At 40.0% G+C, this 10,582-nt stretch overlaps 3 protein-coding genes and 1 long non-coding RNA gene across 9 annotated transcripts in view; 1 reads left to right on the top strand and 3 right to left on the bottom strand.

Annotated features, from left to right (window-relative positions):
• Positions 1-10,176, top strand: part of LOC135249370 (zinc finger protein ZFP2-like) — a 34,927-nt gene extending 24,751 nt beyond the window's left edge. For 3 of the 5 annotated variants that reach the window (XM_064324928.1, XM_064324926.1, XM_064324927.1), the window contains 3 exons: positions 4,661-6,894; positions 7,175-7,283; positions 7,676-10,176. In XM_064324928.1, coding sequence (XP_064180998.1) covers positions 4,694-6,894; positions 7,175-7,283; positions 7,676-8,203 — 2,838 coding nt within the window. In that variant the 5' untranslated portion in view covers positions 4,661-4,693 and the 3' untranslated portion in view covers positions 8,204-10,176. Of the gene's footprint in view, positions 1-193; positions 330-2,577; positions 2,783-4,660; positions 6,895-7,174; positions 7,284-7,675 lie in introns of those variants that run through there. The other 2 variants (XM_064324931.1, XM_064324930.1) reach the window with 2 other exon arrangements.
• The window catches only part of LOC135249413 (zinc finger protein ZFP2-like), a 144,586-nt gene that overhangs the window by 124,391 nt on the left and 9,613 nt on the right, over positions 1-10,582 (bottom strand). The gene's annotated exons all lie outside the window — the stretch shown is intronic.
• The window catches only part of LOC135249365 (deleted in malignant brain tumors 1 protein-like), a 197,638-nt gene that overhangs the window by 64,977 nt on the left and 122,079 nt on the right, over positions 1-10,582 (bottom strand). The window lies entirely within an intron of this gene.
• Positions 7,055-7,680, bottom strand: LOC135249466 (uncharacterized). Its single transcript, XR_010328685.1, has 2 exons — positions 7,369-7,680; positions 7,055-7,247 (listed from the first exon to the last, which is right to left on the bottom strand). It is a non-coding gene; the product is annotated as an uncharacterized LOC135249466 (long non-coding RNA).

The raw sequence follows: 10,582 nt of genomic DNA on the forward strand, positions 1-10,582 counted from the left end.
TGTCCATTTTTTTTACAGTCTCTGTTTGAGTCTGTCTGTCTCTATGGTCCCAGTTCTATATTCCCAAGTTTTTGTCATTTCCGCCTATGTCAGGCAAGCCAACTGCAGACTCGATGCTACTACGGTGCATTAAATAAACGATAGAGTTGATGTCATTAAATCATCAACGAATAGACCTAAGGGAAAGTTATTTTTCCATAATCTTGATGCTTTGAGAATGCTGTTAATTTTCGGCAACCTTAAAATCGGATTAGTTTTCATTCATTAATGTTTGCACAATATTGACTATCCGTTTTCTCGTATTGCAGTAGGCTAGCTGCTAAACACACGTGAGTGTACATTTCATTTCTAAAATTTCATAGCCTACTGGTCCAACATTAACGTTAGCAATTTCTCCGTGAATTGGTCAATTACAGAGTTAACGATGTCGCTAAATAATATAGCTGCGATGTCATTACCTTGTATGTGCGACGGTACGTTGTTCTTGAAATTATTCCGTGAACATCTTTAAATTCTAGAAATATATGCTGAATTGTGTTGCATCCTATCGCCTGTTCTTAGGTATAGCCTACTGCTGAGTAAATAATTTATTTTCAGTTAATTATTCACAGTAAGAAGGCCCCAATCCTTTAATCAAGCAGTCAATTTGCTGTCTGTGTCTTCCTCTTACTCGTCTTGGTCAGCTAGCTCAGCTCATAAACGGCTCATAAATGTTTAGAATGTCGTCATCTGGGGACTTAACTGATTGACGAGTGAGTGTGAGTGATAAGAAAACTTCTAGGATCGGCGTTTGTAGCTGGCTGGTTATTTCTGTTTGCTGTGGGTGCTTAGGCGGCAGCCGCCCCTAAGGAAGCACCGAGGTCGAGTATGGAGAAATTACAAAATTTAAAGAATGCATAGAAGTATGAGAAAATGAATAAATAAAATAATTAAATTGACCCAGTATCATTTAATGGTTCTTTATGCATTTATTTGCGTGTTTTTTCTGTTCTGTATTTATATATTTTCTGTAGGCGATTCGTTTTTTGTAGCTACTTTTCTAAGGGTGAAGCTTGTAGTAGCTAGGGTGGCTGATTGGTGATGCAGTATTGTAAATGTAGCCTAGTTTAATTCCTGATACATAAATCAGAGCATGAATTGTGCAACACGGTGTCTTCCAAAAGTATTGGAACTAGTATAGTGAAATTTGTTCTTTCTGCTATCCCTCATTTTTCCAGGAAATTTTAATTCAGTAGCACCAGATAATGCACATAGATTATAAAAAGAGGGTACAGGGATATAGAAGGTGTTCAAATTTGGTCTGGCTTGTTTTATTGATTGAATATTGGCCTTAGAGCCTAACTAATAAGGTTAAGTCTTTAATGCTTTTAAAGGTGCAGTGTGTAGAATTTAGTGGCATCTAGCGGAACAGACGTGGCAGAAATGGAATATAATATTCATAAGTGTGTTTCAAATAGTGTATAATCCCATGAAAATAAGAATTGTTGTGTTTTCGTTACCTTAGAATGAGCCCTTATGTATCTACATAGGGAGTGGGTCCTCTTCCACGGAGGGTGCCATATTGCACCGCCATGTTTCTACAGTAAGCCCAGAACGGACAAACGGCTCTAGAGGGGGCCTTTTACAGTCTCTGGAGAGGGCCCTTCAACTTTTTTTTTGCGTTTTAAATTTTGGTGGGTGGCGCGAATGCACCGGTTGGAAGACGAAGAAGAAGAAGAAAGAAGAGACTGAGTGGTATTGTCTTGGGCAATCCGTTTGTGAAATATGCGCATTTGTGATGCCTGGGTAGCCTTAAATTCCAAAACAGCTGTGCATAATACCACACGTTGTTTACGGCGTTGTCGCACTTTTTAGTACAGTCTGGTTTGATTGACAACCCACTTATTCAATAGGTGAGAGTATAAACTGTCTAATGATGTATGTCTATGTTTGCTTTTGGAATAGCGTTTTATTGGTCAGTATAATCGAAAGTTTTGTTATCACCGTATTCATTTATGCATTCACTCTGCTAGCAGAAAAGACGCTGCACCTGACGAAACATCAACGATTTTTCGTAATTTCTTGGAAAATACTATTATTATTGAGGACTTCTGGGCATAGCTAAGCCATATGTTTCCTGATAGACGGACTGTCTCTGTCTCTATCTTATTGAAAACGGGTAAGATTTCATCATTGCTATGTAGGTATTACTGCTCAAAATATTTATGTTATTTTTGAAATTGAGTGTCTTTAAATAGGTTAGTGGTATTTTATAATGAGAATATTTCGCATTGTAATGTAAGCGTTAGTTATTAGTAGTGTAATAGTTTTTGTGACGCATCATGTCTTTCTATGATTTACCATGCAAAGCAGGTAACGTTAGCAATAAAACGCTACCACAGTGCGGAACAATTAACAATCATAATCGCTATCATATTTGTAAGCTATGACCTATGACCAATCAGCATGTCAATATATGATATATAATATATTGGCATGCTGATTGGCAGTTTATAGGCATCAGCTACTTTTCTAACCTCCTACCAGTAGCATCAGTCTGCGAGGCAATATTTGACTAATTACCTCCCTATGGGGGGGGGGGGGGGTTAAAGTGTACTTTTATTTTGCATTTAAAATTGACTTTTATTTTGAAACTCCATCTATCGATTCGTTTTGCGGCGAGTTTCCGTTCATTCACAAACCTCTTCGAAAGTTTACACGCTTTTTGGTTCGCACAATCATTCGCCACTGATTATTATATTACGTTAAACAAACGATTGATTTTGAATCATCAGCTAATAAGGTAAGCTTTCACTCCCATAATCTTGATTATTTGAGTTGCGTTTTGTTTACCAGCAAGCTTCAATCGCTTAAAGCAACTTTTCATTCACTAATGTTTGCTTAAGATATATGTTTGCTAATATGACCTGCTAAATGCACGTGATGGTGGAGTTCATTTTGAAATTTTCACAGCGTACTGGTCCAAATTGGTTAGGTTGCAAATGCAAAGCATTAAACGTGTCGCTAAATAATACAGCTAGTATGGCGTTACCTCGTTGGATCGACCTCAATGTTCTCTTTAACCGTGGAACATGTGGAAGTCCTAGAAATATGCAAAACTGTTATATAACCTGTATTAGGGTTCTTTTTTCTGTTTGACTTGGTTTGCAAGATATATACCTGATTAATTGGTACTTTTACTATTATTATGCAATGACTAGAAATTGATGGAAAGAAAAATTATGGTAAAGTGAGTTTCATGTGTCAAAACAGTTGATATGTAGATAAATATGATTGTTATGATTTACAGAAATGTACAGTTTAGATATTTTGGATAGATTTGGGGACTCTCTCTTTATGATCTCAGATTTAATTTCAAACTGAAGGAGATCACTTAATTTTTGCCAGGATAATTGCATTTTTGTCACATTATTCCTATCTAAATTGTGAATGTAAGATAGTATTGTAAATAAGTGGCTTGCTACATGTGACTTGCTTCATTTAAGCCATTTTCCAAGCATCTGGAGTGATAAAGCCTTAAATAGAACACCCCCTAAATGGGTGAGGTTTTCCCCACCCGTTCTGGGACAAATTCATTAACCGTCATTAAATGTCTTTTTAATCTCCTCATATGGGCTTAAAGTTCAAATAATTTCTTTGAATTTCTGTGATGGCTTCGTGGTGATGAGTGTAAACACTCAAAAGAATACGCTGTTGAAGTTAGAAGTGGCTATTAAAGTCTTGTTTTTAAATTTCACCTGAGGCTTGGTGTCACCCAGCGAGGGAGGAAGGGTTTCCCCCACCTAGTAATGGAAGAGTGCCCCCAATGGTCAATCAGGCATCTGAGGGACTGCCGAGTGTAAAAAATGTCAGCTGCTGCAGTTGGGCCTGTTTGATTAAGACTGGCCACTTACACACTGGCAGTTTTCGGGAGTGACGACCGTATGAACTGATGAGAGTGAATACAGTTGTATACACTGAATACACTCCCTATAAACTATACACATTTAACAACAGAAAGTAAATTCATTATTTATGTAGGTACAAGTAACAGACGTGTTCTTGAGAGCAGGACAGGAGAGTGACATGTAACCATAGCAACGTTTACTTTGGACAAATATGGTGGCTAGTTCACAAGCAATTTTCACAAGCAAAGTTCTTTTGACAGCTCTAGTAACCAGAGGCGTGAGTTTTTATGACAAACTATAATGAATAGAGGCACGGTATGCTTTTTCTCCTCATCAATTTAGCACTTATGAGTATGGCTTTTTCTGTAGATCGTAGCATTTTGAAATAATTTTATAGGCCCTTTGGTTTGGTTTGTTGTGTCTCACTTTCTCAGTTTTTTAAAAATTCCCTCCTCTACCCAGATACTTAAGTAAATGGTTTCCCGTTCTATCCAAAGCAACCCTCTACCTTGCGCCATTTCTTTTGAACAAAGAGGAGTTGTGTGTGGCACCTTATGTCACCCCTTATGGTTCTGGTACACACTGCACAGACCATGCACAATCACAGTGAAATTTTATAGTCCATACCTTAAAATTTTAGATCACGATTGCCGTTGTCACACTCCTCTATAACCAAGCTGTCTGAACTTAAGAGCATTAAGCACCCCAGTGAGGAGTGACATCTGTATTTAGCTGCACTGCGTAACTAAATCCTTTCCTCTGTTTCCCTCCAGGAGCTGCAGTTCTGAACACCTTTGAGCAGCAGTATGATGCAGGCAGGAGTCTGTCTGAGACAGGACACTGAGACAACACTACCAGAGCTTACTGAGCAGCACAGGATCAGACAGAAAGAAGAGGAACTCAGTGGACTGGAGTCTGTCTGCATGGCAGAGTCAGAGACAGAGTGTGCTGCACCAGGACTCAACACACTGGAGCCAGAGTGTGTTACAGCACAAAGTGGGGTCCGTGATGTACACCATACACACACATCACTGATTAAAACAGAAACTGATCTGGGCTCCACCCACGCTGGGGATTTTAAGAGCGAGAGCCTCAACAGTACAGAGCTGGGATATGTATTACATCTTCATCCTGACCAAATCAAAACAGAGGCTGATGATGGAGGATATATTAAACCAGAACACATCAGTGACTTGCAGGATATTAAATGTATTGATATTAAATCTGATCAAATTAAGTGTAAATCCAGTGAAAGGTTAATGAGTGATCTCATGAATACTGTGATGACGGAACCATGGCAATGTGCAGGAGAGCCAAACCCAAACTGTAAAAATGAAATTAATCTGCCTACCCGATGTGAGGATTTAAATAATCAGTGTGACATAAAGAATGGGAATAATCAGACCAGTGTTGTTCAGAAAAGTACAAACAGTGGCAACAAACATAAACATTGTAGAATTAATGTAATAATTGAACCCATGATAATTAATTCAAGTATAAATAAAGGTGACATAATGATCAATTCAATAAGATCTCTTCTCCAAAATCCATTTGAGAGGAGAACTTTGGTGGAGAAACTACAAGTCAAAGAGCTTGGCCCAGATCAACCTGACATCAAAATCAGACAACAGGCTAGCGAAAAAGGTAGAACGTACACGCGAGGTTTCTCCCGTAATTGGTACAACAGAAAGGCTTGGCTAGCTGGGTGCAGTCATGTAAATGCCGTATTTTGCTTCCCATGCTTACTTTTTAAAACGAAGGGGACAGATACAACATGGACTGTTACAGGAGTAAGGGACATGAAACATTTATCTGAGAAGATTAAGAAACATGAGTGTACCAGGGCACACATGGAGAATACGGTCAAGCTAGCCATGCTAGGCAGAGTTGACATAGCTACGCAACTGGACGAACGCCACAGGATTGCGGTGAGGAAACACAACGAAGAGGTGGATAAGAACAGGCACATTTTATCAAAGATAATTGACTGTGTTAAATTCTGCGGAGCCTTTGAGCTGGCCTTGCGCGGCCACAATGAGACCGAATCCTCAGACAACCCGGGTGTTTTCAGGGGTTTAGTAGATCTTGTCGCCTCACTAGACAGTGTGTTGGAGGAGCACCTTAAGACAGCTACCGTTTTCAAAGGCACCTCAATGACTGTGCAAAATGAACTTTTGGACTGCATGCTGTCAGTTTCTAAAGATTACATTCTGGAGGAAGTAAAAAATGCCGATTATCTTGCTATTAGGGTAGATGAGACAACTGACATTTCCACCCACTGCCAGTTGGTGCTTGTGCTGCGGTACATCGACATCCATAACAACGTCCAAGAGCGTTTTTTTGAGTTCATCCCTCTTCAGAATGCGACCGCTGACACAATCGCCACAGCGCTGTTGGAGAGTCTTAGCACTGTCCTCCCCGAGGGACAAGAGAGCAGACTAATCGCCCAGGCCTATGACGGGGCTGCCGTGATGAGGGGAGCCACAGGTGGAGTGCAGCGTAAGGTAAAGGATGTCTATGGAAGTGCACACTACGTCCACTGCTATGCGCATCAGCTGAACCTCATCATGCAGCAGGCAACTTCACACATCCCCAGGATCAGCACTTTTTTTTCAGACCTCGGTGGATTTGCTGCATTCTTCTCCTGGTCATTGAAGCGAACCACCGTGCTTGATCAAGTGGTGGCACGCAAACTTCCCGGAACTTCAACAACAAGGTGGAACTTCCACACTCGTGCTGTTAACACTGTGTACGAGCACAAGGACGACCTCCTACGGTGTTTCCAGACCATCAGAGACTCTGGTAACTTTGATCCTCCAACTGTCAGAGAGGCCGGGGGCTTTGTGAGAATGCTGGAAGATGAGGATTTCTGCTTTTTCCTGGCATTGTTTCACAAGATCATGCCACACGTGGACCTGCTGTTTAACCAGCTGCAGAAGAGGGACATCAACTCTGTCTACATCACAGGAATCATCCAGAGGTTCACCGACAGCATGCAAACGATCAGGTAAATAATTATTTATCATTGGCTGAGAAAATGCTTATTATGAGAAAATTGTTTCAATCTTAAACAGTCTGTAAAAACATAAATCTGCATGGCTGAACACACTAGAGCAACTCATAAATACTTGTTTCAACATTTTAAAGACAGTGAATAGGAAATCCAGTTAGGATGATAAGGTAGATAGTTTATTAAACACAGTACACATTGACAGACTAAAGTTATGTCTCCAGTAGGTTCGTTTCTGAGACGGTAATTGTGGATGGTAACTTGTGTTTTGGATCAGGGACTCCATTCCTTCTCTGCATGGGGAATACAGTGGATCTGTGAAGCAGCAGCCAACAAAGAAACGGAGGACACTAGGACAAGAAGAACAACAGCGTTTGGCTACAGAGGTAAACTGTAACATAGTTCTGACACTCAATTAGGTGTTTTTACCTATTTTATTATTTATTAATGTGTGAAGATATGTAAAATTACCCTCTGCTATGTATCACTGTCTGCCACCTTAAATTCCTGTGTAATAATAAAAGAGTTATACATTTTTTAAATACTGCCATGTGATAGGTTTCATTCACCACACAGCTACTGAGGAAGTGTTCAGATGTGGCTATTTCACATTCCTGATATTAAGCAGTGAGCTGTCCTCGCTTGTCACAAAATAACATGCTCATCTCGTAAGAGGATACTGATGACATTATTTAGACTGAGAGGTGTGAAAATTTAATTCTGCCGTTTACTATGTGTACTGCCCTGTTTCTTTTAAAAATTATGTACCATTTCGTAGGTATGTGATACCGTTTTGAGTCATGCCAAGGAGCGGTTCTCTTTCACCAAGCACCTCATCAGTGCCACTCTGTTGCAAGGAGACTTGTTCCCAGCACACACCGTAAAGTTCCCAGATTCAGCACTGGAAACCGCAGTGGAGGCCTACCCCATGTTGAACAAGGCCAAGCTCAAAACAGAACTATCCCTGATCTATGAGAACGATGAGTTCAAGGCTTGCAGTGGTGCACTGACTCTGTTCCAGTTTTTTATGGAGAACAACCTTCAGGGCTCGTTCACTGAGACTGTCAGTCTTCTCAAGATTCTCATCACCACACCCATGACAACAGCAGAATCAGAGAGGTGCTTCTCTACCTTAAAGAGGATCAAGACCTTCCTGAGGAACACCATGACACAGGATCGCCTGAATGCTCTGGCTATGCTCTCCATGGAGAAAAAACTTATCAGAAACATTCCTGACTTCAATAATAGGGTCATTGAGAGGTTTGCCACTCAGAAGGACAGAAGGGCAAAATTCCTGTACAAATAAGATGTCAGACACGCAAACACACACACGCAGAAGTTCCCCTGACCCCATTTTCCTTTGTACATAGCTACTGAAACTGACTGAATATGGCAGAGCCCCACCCAGAATATTTTTCACCAGCCGCCACTGGTGATATTTGTGCAGTTGAAAAACTCTACAAGTGTGCACAGTGTGAGAAGTGGTTTCCTATAAAATCAGCTTCATATGCACACCTGAGAAGTCATACAGGTGCAAAGCCCAACCAATGTATTCATTGTGGCAAGCATTTTCAGCAGAAAAGTCATTTAAAAATTCACCTGAGAATTCATGCAGGTGAAAAGCCATACAAATATACACAGTGTGGGAAGTGCTTTTGTGCCAAATCTGATACAAATGTACAGAAATGTGTTTCAAGAAGGTATGCTTTAAATAGACATCTGACTATTCATTCAGGTGTAAAGCCCAATCAGGGCCGGCCCTGACAATGTTGGAGCCCTAGGTGAGATTTTAGATTGGCGCCCCCCCCCAATCTGTGCCCAACTCTGAACACTAAACACCACTTAATTTTTTTATACTTTAATGCAAGAAATTAAACATTGTAAAACAATATCAATAAGTAAAGTACAATATATAATAAATAACATATTAATTATAGGGCTGTCAATCGATTAAATTACATGATATGCTGATTAATCAAATGAATCACAATTAATCGCATATCAATATTTGCTTGGAAAAGCCCCCAAGATATGAAGATATTTCAACTCAAAAATATTACATTATTGTGGCATGAGTAAAACATTGAATGGAAATATCAAAAGGGGGCATTAGAAATCAATAAATTGTTTTATTTCCAATCATTTTTCCTAATACATGTCTTTTTATCATTGAACATAAGCGTCACTTAGCCTAAAATTTGGCTGTAACAGTTTTTAAATTAAAAAAAAAACAAAACTATTTGACATACTATTTACATGTGCAACTAACGCACTGACCGGTTGGAATTGTGCAACGCACGGTGTCAGACGGGGTGCGTTCGTAAATTCACTCCGGTGGTGTCAGTGGCACCCTGAGTGCTCTCTTGTCGAGCCACACCGACTGCTCCTGAAGGGCCGGTTTGTCAGTGTCGGAACCACATAATGGCTGACAGTGTGGCAAGATGCAACGGTTGGGTTATTAGCGACAGTACTCTGTTGACGCCACTAGAGGGAAAAAAACATTCTCTTGCGGCGCCCCTCTGCCATTTTGCGGCAGGGGCGGCCCGCCTATGCCATTGGCCGCCCCTGAGCCCAGTGAATGTTTTCAATGTGGCAAATGTTTTCGTACAAAATGTGCTTTAAATACACACTTTAGAATTCATACAGGTGATAAGCCATACAAGTGTACATATTGTGCTATGTGTTTTAATACTAAATCTACTTTAAATAAACGTGAAGATTCACACTCCTGAAAAGCCCTACAAATGTCCTCAAAGTGGGAGGTGCTATTCCAGAATGTCATTTAAATAGCCACCAGACAATTCTTACAGGTGAAAAACCCTACTGTTCTCAGTGCGATAAGTGTTTCTCTAGTCTAAATGATTTAAATGTACACCTGAGAATTCATATAGGTGAAAAGCCATAGAAGTGTGCACATTGTGAGTAGGGCTTGTTTTAAAACAAAAGCTGTTTTAAGAATCCACAAGCTTGCCACCAGAAAATTCAGGCGCAAAGCCCTACACATCTATTCAGTACACCTGAATACATTTGATAACATTTAAGAAAATGTTTAAATAAAAATTTCATTTCAATGACCCAAAAGTTCACATTTATTTGCCATCAAATTTAGAAGATTTCCCCAGTGTGGAACTGGGCATATTCAATTCCCAAACCCATTGTCTGTAACTGCAGCCCTGTGCTTGCGGGAACCCCACTCCTGATTTTGGGGGATTGTTATTTGGTGGGTGCTTATTTTGTGTTCAAGGATTGAATAAATGCTGGTAAGCCAACGATTTTAAAGTGTCTTTAATAGCGTGGTTTATAGTTCTGCTTCTGGTAATTCAGATTTTGGACATCTGAAAAAAGCACTATAACTGGGACAAACAGGTATGATTTTTATTTTATTTTATAAAAAGTGTTTGACCAATTTGTTCTTCATAAGTAATTTCCCTTGTTGTCCAATAGTTGATATTTTGTGATGATAAACTTGACTTGACACAAGTGTCATTTGTGAAGACTGTTTGGCTATAATGTAGAAAGAAACACAGCAATGTGTAGTTTTTATGTCTCCCCTGTTTTTTGTTTCGTTTTGCTTTGGGTGCTGCTGCATCACCCCTGCAGGTTGGGATAATGACGCCACAGTCCTGTTGTGGAAATCCTTCAGGGAAGATGTGCTGAAGAGGAGCCTCCTGCATTACAATAAGAT

Source organism: Anguilla rostrata, chromosome 2 (assembly GCF_018555375.3).
Source record: "Anguilla rostrata isolate EN2019 chromosome 2, ASM1855537v3, whole genome shotgun sequence".
Classification (NCBI taxonomy): domain Eukaryota; kingdom Metazoa; phylum Chordata; class Actinopteri; order Anguilliformes; family Anguillidae; genus Anguilla; species Anguilla rostrata.